The 22,852-nt window shown below is 39.8% G+C and overlaps 1 protein-coding gene across 1 annotated transcript; it reads right to left on the minus strand.

The window, feature by feature from the left end:
- Positions 1–1,337: 1,337 nt before the first annotated feature.
- LOC123836139 (proliferation-associated protein 2G4-like) lies at positions 1,338–22,168 on the minus strand. Its single transcript, XM_045865219.2, is given in 7 exon segments — positions 1,338–2,401; positions 2,404–2,609; positions 2,612–2,776; positions 7,075–7,170; positions 17,617–17,680; positions 18,927–19,045; positions 22,078–22,168. Coding segments are annotated over 7 exon segments (1,551 nt in total). The 3' UTR covers positions 1,338–1,591.
- Between the last annotated feature and the right edge of the window lie 684 nt (positions 22,169–22,852).

Below are 22,852 nucleotides of genomic sequence, written 5' to 3' on the forward strand. Positions count from 1 at the left end.
CTTGCCCGAGAAGCCGCATTTCAACAAGACCCCAGGTGATTCAGATGTACATTACAGTTTGAGAAGCATTGCTGTAATAGAAATAACACGTATTTATTAATTTTTTGGTAAATTGTTTAAAGTTAGCTATAAAACTGACATGCATCAACACAGTACAGTAGGAATAAATATTTCAAAATCAGGACAGGAAAAAATATGCATTAGAAGAGGATATTAAGAAAAGGAGCAAAAATTAGTACATAGATAATTAAATCATAAGGAACTTTTGAGTGAAATTGTTAAGCACAAATCTGAATCTAAATTTCCTAGACTCCAAAGAGGAAAATATATAGTTCATATTACCCAAGGGCAGAAGAAATTATTTTTCACTGGGCTTCACGAGGGCACTAAGTTTTGGTGAAAAGTATCTTTAATAAATACCAGCGTGAAGTCAAAGACATTCCGCTCATGCCACTTTCTAAATGTCTTCAGAAGACAAGTTATCTAACTTCACCAGCTCTTAGCTTCATCATTTTCCAAGATGGGCATAGTACTTTCAATCCTACCAGACTGTTTTGAGGACTAATTGCAGACAGCATGATATGTCCCACTTCCTTGGGCTCAGAGTAAATTGACATTTTGGTTTTGATTCTAATAAAGTCGGTCAAAGCTTAATTTTGCTATCTAAATCACAGTTTTCCATTTTGAAGAATAAAGGTGTGGGTCTTAGCCTAGCAGGTATCAAATCTTATTGAAATCTATAATCATTAGAAGAATATTATATTGGTTCAGAGACAGAGACATAGATTAATGGATTATGAGAGTGGCCAAAAGCAGACCTATGGGTATATCAGAACTGGAAATAGAACAGGGGAGCACTATAAAGCAGTAGAGGAAATGATGTTCTTTTCCATAAGCAACATTTTGACATGTGGAAATTCTGTATCACACTTTATACAAAAATAAATTTTAATCGGATTGAACAATTAAAGGCGAGAATGTGAGAAATTAGAAATAAATCAAACTCTCATCTCTCTCTCTAGAGAGAAAGAGATCTCGTATCTCTAGAGAGAGATGATATAGATAGATGATAGAGAGATAGATGATAGACAGATGATAGAGGTAGAGAGAGAGGAAGAAAAAAAACAAATGAATGAGATCTAGTTCTGTATCAAATGGATAACTTTAAAAAGCTAATGTTGGGTGAAATTGAAGGCAGAAACATAGAATATGATAACATTTATGTAAATTTTAAACACATCACTACTTTATATCATTTATGGACACACACATGTATAGTAACAGAAAAACATGGATAAGCAGTTTCTTTTATTATTTTTTTTTTATTTTTTTGACTCCTGATTTTATTATTCAATTTCTCTTTTCTATTTAAAGTAGTCTTTGGTGGCTAGGAAGCCTGGCCTCCCAAGACCAGAGTCAGTTGGAGCTGGTTGTTGTTGGAAGGGGTTGGGATGGGGACAGGGATGGGGGCAGGGAGACCCTGCTCTGTTGGCTGTTCTGGGTGGAGAAGACAAACTGCACTTCACAGAGCCTGGGGTGTGGTGGGAGGGGGACGAGGCAGGAGCAGCAAGCTGGGGAGATGGGACACACCTCAGTCCCCAGCTTCATTCCCCTCTAATGTTTCCCCACTGGTGGCATTCTCTGCAGTCCTGGAGACCTTCTTTTTTTTCTTTTTCTGGGTTTTCTGACTTGCAGAACTCTGGAGGAGGGCCTTTAGCTCTGCATCCTGGACCTCCATCTCAGACTTGTAGAGGTCAGGCTCAAAGGGACCACTGGTTATTTGCATGGGGCCATTGGGCATGAGCAGGACTGTAAATTTAAACTGGGCAACAAATTCACCCTCCTTCTCATAAAGAACATTAAATGGCTGCAGCAGTTCGTGTTTGGCGCTCTCCACCACACCCACCCGGGCCTTCTTCTCATCTTCAGATGCTCTTAAAGTAAATGGCATGGTGTCAAAACGCCTTTCAACCTCACTGAAGAAGGCACATGAAGTTTTCATTTTCAGGCCATGCTGTTTAGAAGGGTCTTGTTTGTAAATGGCGGTTCTCTGTCCTGCATCCTTGGCCTTGCCCTCTCCTGAGCTGACAAGAACATCCACAGCATATACTTCACGTACCTCCAATTCAGCTTTTTCATGGTCCTTCTTCTGCTGGTCTGTGGGATTCTGGATAATGGTTTTCTCTCCATCGATGACATGCTGCTTCAGTTGATGGGACAACATACCTTCTATCGGTGTGCAGTTAAACGAGTGGGCGGCCTTGTTCCAGGCTCCTGTCACTTGTGTGTCCTGGTTTCCAGGTTTGACCAGGCGTAGGGCAGCTTCAGCGCAAAGGTGAGCTGCCTTAATGACATCTGCTTTCCGCCCTGTTACTTGGGTCCCCTGAGCCACATCCACCACGAGAAAGCGTGAGCCCCGTTAGCGATGAAGCCATCCACATGGACCCCAAGGTCAACTTTTACCAAGTCGCCTTCCTTGAGAATATAGTCCTGGTGGCTCTTCAAAGGGGAAAAGTGACATACACAGTTATTTACTGAAATGCTGGTGGGAAAGGCAATACCTTTCTTCATTTCTTTTTCTTTCTTGAAAATTTTCCCTGTCTCTTCATAATCATGGCATCACCTTTCTCATACAGGCTCAGTACCGACACACCTGAGCAGGATGCTGCCACCGAAGACCCAAGTCGTCTTGCAAAGCCACCTCTCCTAGACACAGGGCTCTCATGTTTCCAGATTAGTTTATGGGGCACATTTCTTCCCACAACCGCTGAAAGACCTGTTTAGCCACAATGGGCTAAAAGCCCACATCAGACTCTGCATTCAGGAAACAGAATCTAAAACACGAGGAGCAAAGGTTTAAATAACAGAGCTGACAGCCAAGAGTTACTTTCCCACACCTTTGGCAGTGTGTACAGATCTTTGACATTTCACCAAAGCTAAATGTTCCACTCTAGAACCTGACTCGTTCTTTACTATTTTTATTGTGTTGCGGCTTAAAAAAATTGCCAATTAAGTTAAACGAAACTGTCGCACAATCAGCTTCTATAATTACCATCAATGCTTTATGATAGGCTCAAGCAAACAGAGGGTTTGATTTTTTTTTTTTTTTTTTTGCCAGAGTTGTAGTTTCTTTTTGTAGAAACAATTATCCTGGCGGTGCTTCCCAGCAAAGGGAACACATAGCCCGAAGCCACTGCATATTTCATTTTCAGTCCAGCAGTTTCAGAGTTCTCGCTTTTCCCAGTGACTGTTCAGTGGGAGGAAAAGACAACCCAAGGCCTTGGGTAAAGCACGGTATGTCACAAAGCAGGCAGCGAGGCCACCAGGAGCTGGACGAAAAGAACACTGCCCCGGTCTGGTGCCGCCAGCTTCCGAAAATGCACATTCACCCACAGGATGGAGTGATGACAGGTTAAGATCCAGTACCACAACCAAATTCATGTGTTCCTTCTCCAGCAACAGATGTCACCAAGCATAAGGATACAAATCTAATGTTACATTTACTAACATTAGCAACGAATGGTAAAAGACACATAATAAATTGCATTGGGAATGTATTGGGTTTAAACTTCCTTTCCATCACCTCCTGGTTGAATGAGTAACCAGTCTCAGTTTTCCCACCTGTAAAATAGGGTTACCAGTAGCATTTAGCTCACAAAGCTATTTTGAAGATTAGGTAAGTGAATGGGTTGACTCATTTATTCAACAAATATTTATTGAGCAGTTACTATGAGTCAGATGCTGTTCTAGGTGCTGGGGATGCAACTATGAACAAAGCAAACAAAATAGGCCAAAGGAGTTTAAGGGAATATTAGCTGAGACAGTGCTCAGCACATAATAAGCACACGAAAAATGTTAGCTATGTTTTTTATGTGATATTATTTTACTTTTGCATATGGATTTTGTTTTTGTTATTGTTACCTATTATATTTTACCCACACCATGGTAGCATATTTTATTATTGACACATCACTTGTGGGAAAACTGAAGTTCAGAGAGTCCAAGGAATTTGTACAAGGTCAAATAATTAATATGTTGGTCAATTTTCAAACCTGCGTTTATGGGACTTGGGTCCATGTACTTCCTAAACTCAGAGCACAGTGTTGATTTCTAAGGAGTCCAGGGTCTATGCCTCTCAGCTACGATCGGCTGTGGATTCAGCATTCCCCTTGTTTCTAGATCATGGTACGATGGTATGATCCAATTCTTCATTTATACATGGTGATCGGGAGCTAAATGTTGTAGGCATCATCCTTTACCTGGAGAGAAAATCAGGATAGAAGTAGTGAAGAAAAGGTCAGACTCAGGTAATTATAAGGAAGAACATTTCTACAACTAAAGTGATTGGACTTTGGTACGGGTTACAGTATGGGCTAGCATAATCAGTGGTGAATTTCTTGTCCTTGAGATGTTCAAGGAGAAGCCAAAAAAGGAGAATGTAGCCCATGGGATTTATATATCTGTTAGGGGGTTGGTCCAGATTTCCTACTTCCCAAATCTGGCTGATTCGGAGAATCTTTCAAAGACCTTGATAAAAATAAAGATTCTCTATATTTCTGAATCTCTGGGTTCAGAATCTCTAGTTCTCCCAGAGTTCTAGAATATCTGGAGTATTTAATATTTAGCTCAGAGAACTGTCTTGATGATTATGTCAGCTAATAATATATCTACCTATTAATTTAACAAATATTTATTGAGCAGTTACTATGTGCCAGGTCCTGTCTTAGGAGCTGGGGATATAACAATGAACAAAACAGTCCTTCACTTAAAGGAGCTTAGAGGAAAATGTCCAGCACAGAGCTCAGCACATAATAAGCATGTAATGAATATTAGCTATGATTTTTGTACTAGCATTATTTAGTTAAACAGATTCATGAGTCATCTCTGGTCTTCTAATGTAGGCTGTCCTTAGATACTCTGAACTGAAGGATCAGCTCCGGGGTGTGACCCTTTCGGGTCTTAGGAAGGACATCTTGCACAAAAACTCTACAAGCATTTCTTGACTGCCTGATGAGTGAATATACCACCAATGTTTATTCATCTGCATCACTGAGTTGTAGAAAAGCTGAAAACAAAAGCACGAACTGGCAGCTTTCTGGAAGTGCCACAACTTTCTTCTAGACTGTGGACTCCCCGGGGGGCAGGGTCCACGTCTATTCCTGCTCTGTCCCCACAGTTTCTAGGACACCACCTCGTACAAAACTGGATATCAAAGAAGTTTGTTTAGAGAATGGATAAATAAATTAGGGCAGTGTTTTCTCACTTGCCGGATCATAAGGTTCATCCAGAATGACTTAAAATACTGATTCTCATTACCCTCCCCAGGCCAACTAAGTCAGAATTTCAAGGTGAGAGGTCTCTGGGAATCAGTGTGTTTAACAACTGGCCTCCCTGAGGGGCCCTGGTGTCAGGAAAGTTAGGGATACACTGATGTAGGCTGAACTTCCCTGGGTTGGCTAGACCTGAGGACACTCTCAAGTGGGTTGACCATCAGGGACACTGGCCTGGAAATCAATTCCCATGCTTGGCTTTCCCCAGTTCATTTCTGCAGCTGCCATCCATGTGGAGACCAGGGGTGGCAGTGGCTCATGCTGAAATAGGCACTTGAGCTTAATTCGCCTTGCTTTTCTGTTTCTTTCTCCCCTGTGCTAAGCACCTATTTTAGAAGAATTTCCAAAGAGGCCTCCTAAATGCTCATTTTAAGAAAGGGAGAGAAGCTCTAAGAAACGCACCTTTTTTTTTTCTGCTAAAATAAAAACCTGTATTTTCTTCTTCTCCCACTGATTAGGATCTCAGCATTCCACCAAGACAATCTCCAAAAAAGGAAAAGCAAATGAGCAGGGCTGTTTCTGAGGATATGAAATACTTTACAATTAAATAAGGTACGGTCGGGCTTGGGGCTGATCACCGGTGATGGGAAGGTTTCTGCGAGGCTGCAAATGAATTCAGCGCGGGACAGCGTTCCAAATGGCTCCTACAAGCTTTCCCTTTATTATTTTTATTTGGTTATGTGCTGACTCTCATCCAGAATTACACTTAATGCCCTAGTCTGAAGTTGTTGAAATGGCCCCCCATGGCCTAGTGTGACAGTGAAAGGATATTGCCTTTGGAAGCTGCTAATGGTCCATGAAAAGGGAACAGCCACGAACAGGAAAGCAATGCTCCAAAACAATGTCGGATAAAAATATTTACGTCTTCGCTTTCATGTCCATTTATTGAGAGAGAGAGGTGTGATCACAGGGAAGGCAAAGGTTTCCAAGACAGGCAAAGGTAAAAAGAATGCAAGCACCCAAGGTTAAAATATACCCACATTCACGCACACATTTTTCTACGGTTCATAATTAAAAGACAGAATTTACATTTGGAAGCCTAATGGAGCTCCAGACTCTGAGCACCGAAGGGAAAGAGCTCTGGGGCTATAATGGTAAGAATGGTGGTCAGCTGTGGGCAGGATCCTTAATTCCTTTATCTAACCCGTGTGCATGGGCACTTAGGAGGCACCGGGCCATGTGCTAGGAGCTGGGGATGGGGAAGTGAGTAAGGTGGGTCCCCACCCAGAAGGAGCCCCCTGTTGGTGCGGAAGAGAGACTCAACACACATCTTCTGGTAACTTGACAGGTCAGAACAAAATGCCGGAGGGGCCCAGGAGCATTCAGAATTCAAGGAAGAGCAGGCATCGGAGGTTGTACATTGCCAAGAAAAGGTGAAGAGAGGTGTTGGGCAGGAGGAGAGGGGAGTGGTAAGAATGTTCTAAGCAGAGGGAAAGTTAGGTGCAAAGACACAGCATGGATAAAGGGTTGATGAGTTGATAGAGTTTTGAGATGTTCAATGTGGAAGAAACAAGGGGTGCTCATGGGAAGAAGGTCCAGGTAAAGCTAAGGCAGGGGAGTAGGGGGAGATGGGCAGCAGAGAGACTCAGAGAGAACTTGTCAGACACCATACAAGTCTGACTGGCTCCTAGTAGCCAGCCAACCCTTCACTAACGACAAGGGCACTCACATACTCTCCTCTTGCTCTTAGCGAGTGTTTGGCTTTAGTGTCTTTAGTGAGAGTATGAGAGAAAGCATCTATTACCTTTTGCCTCTAGAACATGACCCCCATTACATTTGCCTCCCACCAACACTCTCAAAGGGAAGATGGGAAGACATTCCAGCCAGAAGTAATCTCTTACTAGAAGAGAATAAGAAGTAATCAACATCATCATTTGAAACTCAGTTATGTAGCAATTTTATCCATTCATAACAACTGACATATATTAAATGCTTAATATGTACCAGACTCTATTGTGTTTTTAATGTCTTTTTTTATTAAATCCCTCCAACCACATTATGAGGAAGTACCTCTTTTCTTCTTGTTGTATAGGTTGAGGAAACGGAGTCACAGAGAAATTATAAGCCCAGACTTCACAGCTAGTCCATCTGGCCCAAAGGACTCCAGAACGTGGCCTTCAGCCAGAATAGAGAAGAGAAATGAATGGCCAGAGAGCCTAAAAATATTCTGAGAAGCTGAGATAAATTAGTACATATTTATGTTAACTAACAAAACTTATTCATTAAATCCCTTCCCACCTTCCCCCTCCCACCACCCCCACACGTGATTTATATGACTTGTGTATGTTCTGAAGTACAGTTATTTTGGTAAGTGTTACAAAGACATTTTGGCATCAATTCAGAAATGCCATGGTTTATTAAAGATTAACGGATAGAGAGCTGGAAGACCTGAGTCTTAGTCTTAGTTCTGCTACTAATTAACTGTTTAATTTGCTCAAACCAATTGCTTTCCTTTTCTGGATTCAGCTTCCCCACCTGTGAAGTGCATTGGGGTGAGGAGCTACTGAGGTTTCCTGGAAGGTTAGTTAAGGAGGAAGATGTTAATCTCTGTCTTGACAGAGCCCAGGACCCAAGACCACAGCCAGTGGTCCCATGTCCATGCCTCTTAGATAATCATAAATTTTCTTTCTCCCATTAGTTATAGTCTCCCATTAGTTATAGTTGAGATGATTCAGTATACATATTTAAGAAGACCCAAGAATCTATTGGCTGATCACTTGACTATGCTCTTATAGGTATGGTAGACTTATTCCATGTTACTTTTGCATGAGACTAACTAATTTGAACCAATCTAAACTTGTACTGTCCAGTATGAGGGCCACTAGCCGCATGTGGCTACAAGCACTTGAAATGTGCTTACTCTAAGTGAAGAGGGGTTGAAAATGTAAATACACATCAGAGTTTAAAGCTTTAATAGGGAAAAAGAATGTAAACTATCTCAACAATTTTTATAGTGATTACAAATTGACTTTCCCATTCTGAAGAAACAACAATATACGTTCAATGAATCAATAAACAGAAGTAATTGAGGGGCAGTACATACAGGCATTCATGCGCACACAGTTCAGAGGGTTGAAAAAAACAAAAGCCTTTATGGTCTTCAGTGGATGAACATTAGTAAATATAAAAATGCCTTCAAATTAAATTTAAATGTGCATCTTACTGACCTAGTGTCTTAGTCTGCACCCATAACAAAGCACCACAGACTGGGTGGCTTAAACAACAGAAATTCATTTCTCACCGTTCAGGAGGCTGGAGGTCTGAGATCAAGATACTGACCAATTCCATTCCTGAAAAGGGTTTGCTTCCCGGTTTGCAGTAGGCCATGGTCTTGCTACATTTTCACATGACGTTTCCTCTGTACACACACACATACGCACACAGAGATCCTCCTCTTTTATAAGAACAGCAGTCCCATTGGGCTAGGGCCCTCACCCCATCTCTAAATATGATCACATTGTGGATTAGGGCTTCAACATGAATCTTTGGTGGAGGGGGAAGCAATTCAGTCCATAACACTCAGTGTGGCTATCCTTTGTTGAAAAGCGTAGGATAATTTACTTTGTAACTGCCTACATTCCATGTTGCCTAGAAATGAAATTTTAATTTTCCAGTGTAACCATAACTTGGCAGTTTCAATCTTGAGTATTTTTTCATCTCCTCTTCTTCCCAATACAACAACAACAATAATAAAATAATAATAATAACATTTAGGAGGAAAAATATTACCCTAAGGGACAGCCATGTTTACTGTGTAGTGATTTCCCAACAGAAATTAATTCTAAGCAAATTTACATTCTACATTTAAAGAAGGTATAAATAATTCATATTTTCATATCATCAGCACTGTGCATTTCCTACACCAGGGTACCTGTAATTTTTTCAGCTTATCTGTTCTAAATTTTGGTTCCATAGCTCATTATCACATTGTTTGTGCTTCTGTTCCAAAGTGGTAATTTAATAGTCTTCCATAGAATTATGTTCAATTAAAACGTTTTTGGTTTTAACATTCAAAACCTTTCTAGTTTTTAATTTAATTGCTGTAACTTTGTTTGTATGTATCATTGACATACCTTATTTCTTCACTGCACTCACACAAATACCAAACCTTCCGAGTAAATAAAACCTTCGACAGCTAGGAGTGTGCCCAGCTTCTTCTCCCTCCGCACCATGTGACTCATTCGCGCCAGCCTCTTCGAAGGGACTGATTCAGCAACATTTTCTGTCTAACATCTTCAGCATTTTGATTCCACAGTCTCTTTAATGGGCTGCACAGTGCAGAAAACGGAGTTGAATTTTTTTTTTAAACTCCTGTTGCTTTTCTGAAAAGCCCAAGAAACCTATTTATATCACAGTGCTACATTCAGCATCAGTCTGCATGTTACATATTCATGGCATAGATCTAGATAGATTTACAAGCAAGAACCCAGGGAATTCCAAGCTGTAAATTGCAGAAACCACACTGATTTCTTCACAAAAGTTTGCAAATTGTAGGTTGTGGTTTTTGTCAGGGAAGCTATCTAAAAGTTGCAAAAGCATTCCATCTACTATCTACAATATTTTCACTTTAAGTGAAAGTATTTCAAAGAGGACATGACATGCCTTGAGTTATAGAAAAAAGTCAAGTGGGATAGAAAAGGTAAGATGTAGAATTTTAAGTCCAATTTCACTTACTGCACCTAAGGAATGATGAAAATTTTAATACTATCCATAGTGATCTATATGTCAAATAACTGTGGCAAAAATAATACAATGATAATTTACGGAAGCAAACAAATCACCTACCTGGCCCTCTGGAGGTGGTAAAGCCACTGATCCCTGAGGTCTCCAAGATTACAACATAAGTGACTCCTGCAGAGAAGATTCGCTGACCCAGGATTTCTATTAATACCCTAAGAACCCACTAATCGCCACTAACCCCCTTGAATTTTGTCCACCCCTATTGATGGGTAAAGATGAATGAGGAGCATGGAGGTCCGACGTGTGGAAGGACAATTCTAGAGCAGCTGAAAGTCAAGGGAGGGATGTGATGGGGCTGTGGACTCATGACTTGGGAGTAGGAGATACACCTTGCCTGTTCACTGAAGGTAACAAAACCCACAGCACCGGCCTTCTTGACACCCCCATGAACCTTGTTACTAATGTAGTGACTTCCTGGACTCCTGGCTACAATCGCTTGCAGAAGGATGAGTCCCTCTCTGTGGAATGCCTGGATCAAGTTGCTTACAGGTACTAAGAACTCCTTTGGTTCTTGCTAAGTTGCCATCTTATTTGAAAGGATCAAAAGCCCACAATTTATGATGATATAAATACAGACCTTTGAAAATATGGGGATGGGTGGGCTTAAAGCACTGTAATAATTCCATTTTCTTAATCCAAAAAGGAAAATGACTGTAATTAGGCTGAGTTGTCTGCCAAGTTTCAGCCTGGAGGGACTATTTTGGCCAAGATATAAACCCCTGAGAAGAGAGGCTCATAATGGACGCATCAAATCACACTTAACTATGGCAGAACAAGTAGCTGCTTTGTAATGCAATCACTCAATGATCATGCCTTATGTTAGCATTTTAATTAAAATAAAGAATACTTCCTCCTTTTTACTGTCTATCACCCTCTTCTCAGATATTATTACCAGATAGGACATTTAGATTAACCAAAAAAACTCTGTGAAGTACAAAAGTAGAAATGAAACATCACCTTCCTCATGCCCCTACTTACAAGATACCTTCATCAAGGCAGACTGGGAGGCAAAAAGAAAAAAAAATTAGGTAAGATAAGCTTCAAGAAAAATTCAGGTTTTGGCGTATTCATGCCTCAATCTATGCAGTGTAAATCTCAAATTCACTGGGGATATAGAGAATTTCATTTTTAGGGAAGTTGAGTATAGTTTAATTAATTATAGCTGCGGAGCACTAACTGGAACCTTAATGACTTGAGAGAATGAATTCACCTCCCAATGAGCCTAACCTCCTCTCAGGGAAAATTTACACAGAGGGAAAATCAAAATGATTATTAAATGAAATTACTCAGTGCAGTCAGAAACTGCAGCTACACCACGATTTCATGTCCCATCCAATGGAAAGCTCCAAAGCCAAGTGGCACCTGGTTTACAGTTCTAAAGCACAGCTTAGATGAAAGCTCATAACAGCACCAAAGCTTATCCTGAAAGGTAATCACATCTTGATATCTAGGGGTAATTGACATGTGTGATGAGCAGGGTATTATTCAAAATATTGTCATCAGACATGAGCATAAACCAACCAAGACAGATGCTGGCCATAAACAGAGTCTAATAGTCATAGTGGGAGGTACTGGGCAAACATCAGTTATACAGAAGGTGGAATGGGGTTGAAAGGAATTTACCCAGGTTTCGTTAAAGGAGACTTTTATGAAACCAAATGAGACCATGAGTGAAGAGGAAGGAGAAAGATGCTTGTGTGTCTCCCCAAATCGATCCCCTGACCTGGTGCTGTGAAGCCTACAACTGTGAAGGAATGGACATCCTCTCCACCTCTGTGCTGTTGAAGTCTTCTGGAAGGTGGCTGGAGGATAAACCCCTGCTCTCTTCCCTGTCTCATCTTCCCACATCCATACAGGGGCTGAAAATTCCAGAAAAAAATCCAAGATAGAAAAAGGAGCTAGGGGAGGGCCGATGGTGGTACACTGCATTCTGAGGAATGTCCCTCAAAACAAAGCACTTCAGTCAGAGGCACAAGTGAGAAGAAACCTAGAAATAGCAATTTTGAAAAAGAGGAATAAAGTTGAGAGATTCAGTGATTTTAAAATCTATTACAGAACTCCAGAAGTTAAGACAATATGGTAATGGTGTAACAATAGACATTTTGACATATTCCATAATGATGGAATAGAATTGAGAATCCAGAAATGGACCCTCCCATTTATGGTCAATTGATTTTCAACAAAGGTGCAAGACAATTTAATGGGGGAAAGATTAGTCTTTTCAACAAATGGTGCTGGAACAATTGGATATCCACAAGCAAGGGAATGAATTTGGACCCCTAGTCATACCAGACACAAAAATTAACTCAAAAGGATCATAAGCTTCAGTGTAAGAGCAAAAACTATAAAACTCTTAGAAAAAAACATAAAAGAAATCATTGTCACATTAGGTTAGACAATGGTCTCTTATGCTTAAGTGACAAAGCAAAAAAGACAAAGTGGCCTTCATCAAAAGTATGAACTTTTGTGCATCAAATGACGCCAGCAAGAAGCTGAAAAGACAACCCATATGATGGGATAAAGTATCTTCAAATTATATATCTGACTAGAAACTTGTATCCAGAATATGTATACCATATAGAACTCTTACAACTCAACAATAGGAAGACAAATAACCAAAAGGGGAAAGCCTCTGAATAGATATTTCTCCAAAAAAGAGATTTAAATGTCCAATAAATACACAAAGAAATACTCAACATTGTTAGTCATTAGGGAAATACAATGAAATGCCACTTCATACTTTCCAAGATGGCTATAGTAAAAAAAGACTGACAATAACAAGTGTTGACAAGAATGAGGAGGAATTAGAACTCTCCTCTTCTGCTGGTGAGAATGTGAAATGGTGCAGCCTCTTTGCAAAACAGTTTGATACTTTCTCAAAAGGTAACATAAAGTTATCCTAATACACAATAATTCCACTCCTAGCTATGTATATTCCTAAGAGAATGAAAACATATTCACACAAAGCTTGCACATGAAGGTTCATAATAGCTCCAAAGTGGACACAAGTCAAATACCCATCAATGGGATGGTAATTTTATGAAATAGATAAATAAAATGTAGTACATCCAAACAATGGGATATTATTCAAATAGCAACAAAATGAATGAAGTACTTATATGCTACAACATGGAAGAAACTTGAAAACATTGTGCTAAGTGAAAGAAGTCCATTGCAAAGGCCATGTATTGTATAATTCCATCTACATGAAATTTCTTAAATAAGAAAATCTATAGAGACAGAAAGTAGATTATGGTTTCCAGGCACTAAGAGGAGGGGAATGAAGAGTGACTGCTAATGTGAATGGAGTTTCCTTTTGATGTCATGAACATGTTCTAAAATAGATTGTTGTAGCAATGGATTCACAGTGTCATGAATACACTAAAAATCACTAAACTACACACTTTCAATGCAGGAATTTTATGCTATGTAAGGTATGTCTCAATGAAGCTTTAGAAAATAAATACAGGGTTCTGAGTGGGAAATGTAATGATTTGAGGCAAAGTTGAGTTTTTACCTGTGAAAGCATGGGACTATAGTTTCAGATACATAGGAAATTTTAAAATATACTCTTTAAAAAATATTAATTGATGATCTATTTCAACTAACCTAAGAAGGGGTCAAAAAAGGGGAATGTGGCAATGTTGCCTATCCAATATTGATTTTCCCTTTCTAATTGTTCATGTTGGCAATGTGTCCATCGAAAAGCCACAAGTCTCTCTGGAAGAGGGGTGTGTATAGGAGCTGGCTGGGCCAGACATAGTTCTGGTAAGCAGAGTGTGCTCAGTGCTTCTGTGAAAGTATTCCTCTCCTGATACAAGGATAGCCTTCCTTCCTTCCTTCTTAGAGCCCCTCCTTCGTATCTGTTGCACCCAATGCAGTCATCTTGTGAGCGGGAGAAAAAAGACCACATCCCAGGGATGGTATAAAAGATCCTGGGTAGCCAATGATATTGTGAAGCTGCTGTACCAATTGTGATTTCCCTACCTTTAGACTTCTTGTTATACAAAAGAACAAAAATAGCTATCTTGTTTAAGCAACTGTTCTTTAAGTTTTCTGTTATACATTGCTGAGTTCACTCTCCAGCCAACAAAGGTTATGAAAGGCTGGGTTTAAATATTGCAACTAGTTAAGTTAGAAATAAACCTAAGGGCCCCTCCCCAGGTGGCTCAGTTGGTTAGTCTGCCTTCAGCTCAGGTCATGATCCCAGAGCCCCGTGTTGGGCTCCCTGCTCAGCAGGGAACCTGCTTCTCCCTCTCCCCCAATGCTTGTGTTCTCTCTCTTGCTATCTCTCTCTGTCTCTCTCAAATAAATAAATAAAATTTAAAAAAAGAAAGAAGCCTGAAGAACATTTAAAAATCTAGCTAGAAGCAATGTCCACAATAGCCAACCTGTGGAAAGAGCCAAGATGTCCATCGACAGATGAATGGATAAAGAAGATGTGGTATATATATACAATGGAATATTATGCAGCCATCAAAAGGAATGAGATCTTGCCATTTGCAACAACATGGATGGAACTGGAGGGTGTTATGCTGAGTGAAATAAGTCAATCAGAGAAAGACATGTATCATATGACCTCACTGATATGAGGAATCCTTAATCTCAGGAAACAAACTGAGGGTTGCTGGAGTGGGGGATGGGGTGGCTGGGTGACCCTGGGGAGGGTATGTGCTATGGTGAGTGCTGTGAATTGTGTAAGACTGTTGAATCAGAGACCTGTCCCTCTGAAACAAATAATGCAATATAAAAAAAAAAAATCTAGCTAGAAACAATGAAAATACTGAAAAAAATATATACAAAGGAAAAACTAATAATATAATGCATTTTTGTGTATTTCCTTTTAGAGTCATGAATGTGTTCAAAAACAGACTGTGGTGATGGGCACTCAGCTCTATGAATATGCTGAAAACCAATGAACTGCATAATACAGAATACTGCATTCTGATCTAAATCTCAAATATTCTTATAAGTCAGGTAATAGGAGTGTGATTAAGTATAACAAAAGGGAAAGTTGGGAATTAACTATTACTTCTCTTAAATAATGGGATATTGAAGATAAAATTCAATTTTTGAATCTTATCATAGGAAAACAGGTTAAGAATCTTTTTCAACAAACATTAACTACTAGTAGAAATTTTAAGAGAGGAGAAAAAGGGAAGAAATTATCTTCTATACAATACTAAAAGATAAAAAGGGGGAGAAGCGTAATGAGAGGATTAAAGTCAATTATAATAATAAACCTAAAAGTCACATTTCAGATTGCATTAAAAAAATCATAATTTTTATTTCCGATAGACATATTACAGCAGACAAGAGTTAGTTGGTTAACTAGCCAGATATTTCCAACTCATTCTTCTTCATCTTCTAGTAGAGACTCCAAAACAGATAAATGCTTTCTAGTCTCCCTTGCAGCTATGGCTGGTCATGTCATACAGTTCTAGTCAATGACAGGGAAGTGTGGGGCTCTGGGAAAGTTTTTACTTTTCAGATGAAAGAAACTAACATAACTGGCGCCATTCTTACCCTTTTGTCTTGGCTTAGAAATTCTTGTGAGGTCCAGAGCTGCATGCAGTATTCATCTTGCAAACATGAGGCAACAAAGTAACATGCTAAAGATGGATGGCATATGAAAAGAATCTATGGCCTTAGAGGTCGTAAAAGGCAAAACAAAACAAAATAGAAGAGCAAAAGACACCACACTTATTTGCTTAAGCTATGGTTAGTTCTGATTTCTGACTTTTGGCTAAGAGCATTCTTTGCTGATATTTACAATATACATAAAATAAAATGACAAAAAAGTTTTAAATTAATGGAGTGTGTGATAGTAAGCAATAACAACACAAAAAGAACATGTTCCTATGTTACTATGAGAGAGAATGAAAGAAAAAGGCTTAAATAGAGGGCCTTGTTACATCGATAAAGAACAAGTGTTATAAATGTTAGAAATAAAACAAGGAGTAAAAGTAATAAAGAAAAATTTATTGAAATATGGAAAACACTTAAAATCAACAGAAAAATATTTTATAGAAAAATAGGAGCAGTAATTCTTTAAAAAACCTCCATCTAAATAAAATAAATGATAAGGTCCATAGAATTAATAAATTTATGCAACAATTGTTTCTTTGTTAAGACCAATGAAATAGGCAATTCTAAGATGGGTAAAAATTATAAAAATACAGAAATATGCAACATTCACAATTAGAATAGAGAGTATAGATAAGAGACTGTAGCAACTGTAAGTGAATACTAGCTATAATTCTTTGAAACTAAACGTGAAGATGCAGATAAAATGAATAATTTTCTAGGGAAATGTAAATGACCAAAATATAAACAAAGATGAAAATTTGAATATATCAATAATCATGGACAAAATTGAGAATACATTCCAAGAATCACTTAGCCCAGATGGTTAGAGACAGCACTATAGACCCTGTAAAGAGCAGATACATTTTATATAAATCAGGGGCATACTAAGAGATGGAAATTCCTCAAATGATATTAGTAAGGTAGCAAAGCCTTGACACTAAAAATGTGGTCTTAAAATAAGTTGCACAACACTGACAGTAAATGTCACTTGCTAATACAGAAACTAAGACCCTAATTAAAAATTAACAAATATAAGAGTATATACACCATGGCCAAAAAATAGTTTAGCCAGAAACTGAAGAATGATTTAATGTTTTGAAATTAATGTAATCCATGGTTATAATAGCCAAACAAAGAAACAAAAAGCATGTAATCACTTTGAAAATGCTGCATATATGCAAGCCTGTTTTAAGAAAGAAAAAGAAAAAATATAAAAATAGAAGAAATCCGAAAGTAAATGGGATAAAGGAGAGCACTTTCCACGCATGGCAAAACTCTAGAGTATGAATGGCAAATGGTTTTCTCCACCTTTGCTCATTCCTACCAGTTGGCAGTAGCTGTGGGTAGCTGTCAGGGTAGAGTTATGGTGTGTTAACAGCATTCATGTTCTGCAGAAAGAGTTCTGAGATTGAGCCCCAGTTTCTACCACATTAGTACAAGGCTGAGGAGGGGCAGAACGTATTTCATGATGCCATGAAATCAAGAATAAAATCAGAATGTTCATTTTCATGGTATTATTTAACATTTTCTGAAAGTTCTAGCAAATACAACAATTGTTGGAAAGAAGAGGAAAATGTTACCATTATTTCTAATGATGCCGCTTAGCTTATGTTAAATCAGGACCATGTTAAGTGAAGATTACCATTACATTAGTTCATATAGCAGGGGGATGTCATGAAAACCAACATGCATGGTGCATCAGCCATGTAGGAGCAGGGAGAAGGTCACTGATAATGCGCAGGAGGAGGGAGCCCACCTTGTCCTTCCTCCTTTAGGCCTGCCCCCATGTGGGAAGAAAGCACCTCCAGCACCAATCTGGCCCCAAACTGTCTCTACTGGAGCATATTTCCAAGAATTATGGACTTACTAAGCATGAGGAATCCAAAAAATAAGGAGGTAATTTATTGTTATGGGAAGAACAAGTTCTAGCAAGCAGGAGTCCTGGATCCTGGCCCACCTTTGCTGGGTAGCCTTGAGAATATCAGTTGACTTTTGCGGTCATCATCTAGAACATAAGCAGTCTTTAGAAAAAAAAAAGAAAATCAATAACCCACCTTCTTTTCTACTATGTAATCACATCCTTTACTGGCAAAAATAAATGCACTTTCTAGTGAACTGGGCCCAGAAGCTGTTCATACCAAAGCTCATCACATTGTTATTATTATAATCACATTATCTTCGAGAAAGTAAATGTAGGATAACAATCTTGATCTCTGATTTTGCTAAATAAAGACTTTCATATAGTCTGTGCTAAAATGTGTTGAACTCTGAGTTATTATCTGAAGGGAGTTCTTATTTGGCAACCGGTTTAATCAACTGTTTCACAATTTGTCATATATCCATGCCAGTTAATTTGGGTGTCTGACAATAGGAAATTTACTTTTAAAGGCTGTGATCATTGTATGAGAGGCGTCACCCTTCCGACTCTTAAGTATCACGAATTTGAACAATAACGCCCCATCTGCCAATAAATGAGCAAACCAATAAATAAATAAATAAATATCCTTAGTTTTTCAGGAGCAAAGGAAAGAAATAAATCTTTCCCTCAGCAGCACCTCTCAATTACTCCATCATAATTGCGAGGTATTATTTTCACAATCACTTTTGAATGCGTCACATTTGGTAATTATTATATAACTTCCTTTCAAATGCACTCCTACACTTACTGCATGCATAAGGTGATTTTTAACACCACTCGTTCTGTTTCTTTAAGAATTTCCAAAGACACCCTTGAGAAGATTGGGAATAAAGGAAAGCTAAGGCATAATAGTATTTCTAGTTCACTTCGAATGAGACTTTATTGTGCTCGAGTCGATGCTCTCAATGTAAAGTGTGGTTAAGAACGCAGACTTGCAAAGTTCAGCTCTGTGCCTGCCTTTTCTCACTTGCCAAGTGATGGACACAGCATGTCTTTCACGCCGTCATTTTGAATAAGGTAATATATACAGCGTTTGGAATATATACAGCATTTGCCTCGCCCACAAATGCAAGCTGCTCATTTTAAGTGGGTGATCTCATTTCCTTCTCACAACAGCCCTAGAATGGAGCCATGAGCTTCTTCCTTTCACAGTTGAGGAAAGGTTAAAGGTTGAGGGACCACCAGAGGCTACCTAGGACTCAGGATAAGGAAGTGAACCCCCATTCCATGGTTCTTTGAGGCTTCACTTCTCTTCTATTCTAGCCATTGTGTGAGGGAGCAAGGGTCAGAGCAGAAATGTTAATGCCCCTTGTAACCTCAAATATGAGAACCCCATTTCTAGATTTCACCCCAGTCTTAAATTCCTTAAACTCTCCAAATTTCCTCAGAAGTCTTGTCTGGAAGTTGTTAATTTCACAATTCTCCTCTAAACTGATAATAAGGTTTTCAATTCTTCCATAGTTGGAAGCTCAAAAACAGAGAGAATCCCTTAGAGTAAGATAATAAAGACAATCATCTATATACAGCTTATGGGCAACAAATACCTTTTAGACCAAAAACACTTATATTTATAAGGTGACTTACATGTACATATATTTTACTGTTTAATTCCATGACCTAAATTTGGCAGGATGATGCAGCTTTTGGAAAGGGGTAAGACATTCAGGGAAAAAGAGAAAGCAATAAATATCTCACTCATTATTTATCACTTTGATCTCCTGGAGAAATAAAAAAGTCAAGTAACTGAGGGGTGCCTGGGTGGCTCAGTCATTAAGCATCTGCCTTCAGCTCAGGTCATGATCCCAGGGTCCTGGGATCAAACCCTGCATCAGGTTCCCTGCTCCTCGGGAAGCTGGCTTCTTCCTCTCCCACTCCCCCTGCTTGTGTTCCCTCTCTCGCTGTGTCTCTCTGTCAAATAAATAAATAAAATCTTCAAAAAAAAAAAAAAAAGTCAAGTAACTGAGCTGACATGTTCATGTTCTATGAGAATTTCAAGTATTTGTGAAAAGAAAATAAAGATTTTTTTTTTAAGATTTTATTTATTTATTTAATTTGCAGAGAGAAAGAGAGACACACACACACAGTGAGAGAGGGAACACAAGTAGGGGGAGTGGGAGAGGGAGAAACAGGCTTCCCACGGAGCAGGGAGCCTGATGCAGGGCTCAATCCCAGGACCCTGGGATCACGACCAGAGCCGAAGGCAGTCGCTTAACCAACTGAGCCACCCAGGTGCCCCAAAAGAAAACAAAGATCTTATAAAGATGTTGAGCGCATATATATTCTCAATATGAAATCAATATGACTCTTAAAGTGAAGGTCGATATTAATGGGAAAATGTGGCAAAGACCTAAACATGCTCTTGAGCTGAAGAATTTGGACCAGTATAAATGATTTGGAAGGAAGGAGAGTCATAGCCTGGGAGAGTAGGAGGAATAAAAGGTTTTGTCCTGCCCACTCCTTGTATCTGCCACCACTCAAAGCCAAAGGACTGCTTCTCTCACATCCCTCTTTAGATCCACCGAAGGGATAGGTGAGGGCAGAGCTCTGTGGCACAGCTCATGGAGTCCCCACCAAGATGGCTGCCTTTGCAGTGATACCACCTTGGCATGAGAGAAAGCAAATGCCCGGGTCTGTCAGGATGGAGACATTCATCTCTTGGCCTCTATTTCAGCATCACCATTGCTTGGGGCCTCTATTTACCTCTCTGAATCTCCCACATCTCAGTATCCTGTTTATCCTCTCTCCCTCACCTCAGTTCTACTCCAAAGAAGATGGGTCCCAGGTCACTAAAGATGACTATATCTTCTGCAGTTTGAACGTATATCCCTCTGCTCCACAGTTTATTTCATCACGTTATTGTGCTATAGATTGGAGAGAGCGCTGATCCAACAGGATTGACACAGGCTCACATCATTCGTGAAGATTTTCATGAATTTTCAGAATATAAGAAAGTAAATGAGGTTATGAGCTCAGGCTGTATTGATTTTGTATTGCTGTGTTCTGTTTTATTGTTTCCACTCTGTTTCATGGCCAAACAACCACACCTCGACCCTGTAACAGATTCTCTTGCCCAAACCATCTCCTTGATGGCAGTACGAGATACCACAATAAAGCCAAGTGTGCCAAAACCTCTCATCATGTAGAAAAATAGCTAGGCACAAACTCGTGAGTCAGGGGCATTTGTTACTTTGAAAGGCAATCCTTTCTTATCAGAGTCCCCCACATAAGCATTGTTTAAGAGTTACATTTGAAAACACTTCAGTGGAGGTAGAGGTCAAGTGTTTCACTTTCTGGAACCAAACCCAGTGCCCTGGCACATAAAGCTGTTCAAAGAATGGTGATCCCCCCCACCACCCAGCCTAAGTACATTCCAAAAGCTAATGGTTGAGCTGCTGCATGACTTTCAGAATGTTCCCATTCCATCAGTCCATCGTGACTTGTTTCCATCGTTTCTTCTGAGAAAGACTATGAAAGTTATGTGATTTTAAATGTTCAAATGAAAGTATTTACGCATGCATGATGGTCCCTCCCTCTCTCCTTTCCTTCCTGACTCTTGTTACCTTCTTTCTCTCATTCTTTATTCACATGTGATTTTGTTAACTTTCAATAAATGGAAAACTAATAATTCAGAAATATAATGTGTACCTAACCTCATTCTGGATTTGAAAATAAGAACTCCCACTTTTCTAAAAATGTTGCTTTTGATTGTCATTATAATTACACCAAATTTCACTGTGCTGGTGAAGACACTGCTAAAGTCATCATTTGGTACAGAAACACCAGGGATCCTTATCTGTTTTTTTAATAAATAGGCTCAACATTTTAACTTAGAAAAATTTTAAGTAAAAAATTTAAAAAGTGCTTTGGGAAACACACCGAAAGACAAAAGAGAGCTGGAATGACTTTGAAGCCTCCGTCAGCCCGTACAGAAGTGAACGGTTGATCCACAAGTCTGCTCACACTGACGCAGAGAGATCTGCAAAGACATCACTACGATGGCAGATTGCAAGTGATAGAATATAGTTACAAGAAAGAAGATTCACAGGGAAAAGCAAGAATATTTGGCTAGAGAGATTCAGGGAGCAGGTCAGGGGAGGGGAGAGGAAAAGATGCTGAGAAAAAAGTGAGAAAGTGTGAAAGCTATTTATTCCATATTCTATACACTACAAAGGTTGAGTGAAACCCGGCTAATAACAAATCCATGTACATGACATGTGGTTAATCATATTCTAAGAATGACATAAAGGATAGCCAGACACATATAAACAGGGAAAAAATAGATGGCAAGCCCTCCAGAAAGGAACTAGAACATGAAATGTGGAATGGAGAGGCCTGGGAGGTATCACTCAGGATGCGAAGGTTCGCACAGCCAGACCAGCCTGGCGAGAGTCCATTTTTCTCTGGCTCGACCCTCACTTACTGCATGGTGGAAATTTGAGCATGACTTCAAATACCTCCACCTTGGTTTTTGGGTCCTTCCAGCTAGTGCATCTGTCATACCTATTTCCGCCTGTTCCAGTGACTGTGATGCATCTGCTGCGGACGGGACCCAGATCTCCTGAAGGAGGTGGTCCCCCGGCTCCCATAGCATGCCGCCATGTCCACAACTCACGCCAACACTAAGGCTACATGTGGACAGTGTCTACATTGCCACGTGCCATGCCTGATACCTGGGCTACCACCCAGCGGTGCTGACTTCTGCTCATGCCAACTTAAAGCTCTTGTTCTGCTTTGTACTTGTTCTCTATTATACTGCTCCTCCTGAGATGAGGCGGAAGGCGTGAGACTTGGGCTACGGGACAGTCCGCATGATGGACACCACGCCATCCCCTTGCATGACGACCTCAAACAGACCCCAAACGTCACTTCTCCCTTCGTATAAACTCCTAGTCCTGGAGGGCCTCTGCACAGACCCTTCCAAATAAGTCTCCGAATAGTAATAACTATTGCGTTCTGACCTTTCGCCAGCACTGAGTTTCATATGAGTTTTCCTTAGGGAAACAATAATCCTTTGGGATGGAAATTATCCCCCCTTGACACATGAGGAAAGCTGAGGCTCAGAGAGGTGAGAGCCTTGCCCAGCACCTGTCAGCTGGTTTTATATTCGAGTCTTCTGTGCTCCAACAACGAAACTCTTAACAGCTGGACACAAGGCATTCCAGAGGTAAAGCCACACAGACAGCAGCTCCTGTGTACCCGAGGCAGGGCGCAGGGCCGTCCCTTGCCTGGCTTCAAAGCCACTACAGCCCTTTAAACGGAACACCCAAGGAAAGGG

This window comes from Mirounga angustirostris, unplaced genomic scaffold (genome assembly GCF_029215605.1).
Source record: "Mirounga angustirostris isolate CCGP_5_RB_7025 unplaced genomic scaffold, mMirAng1.0.hap1 SCAF_12, whole genome shotgun sequence".
NCBI lineage: Eukaryota > Metazoa > Chordata > Mammalia > Carnivora > Phocidae > Mirounga > Mirounga angustirostris.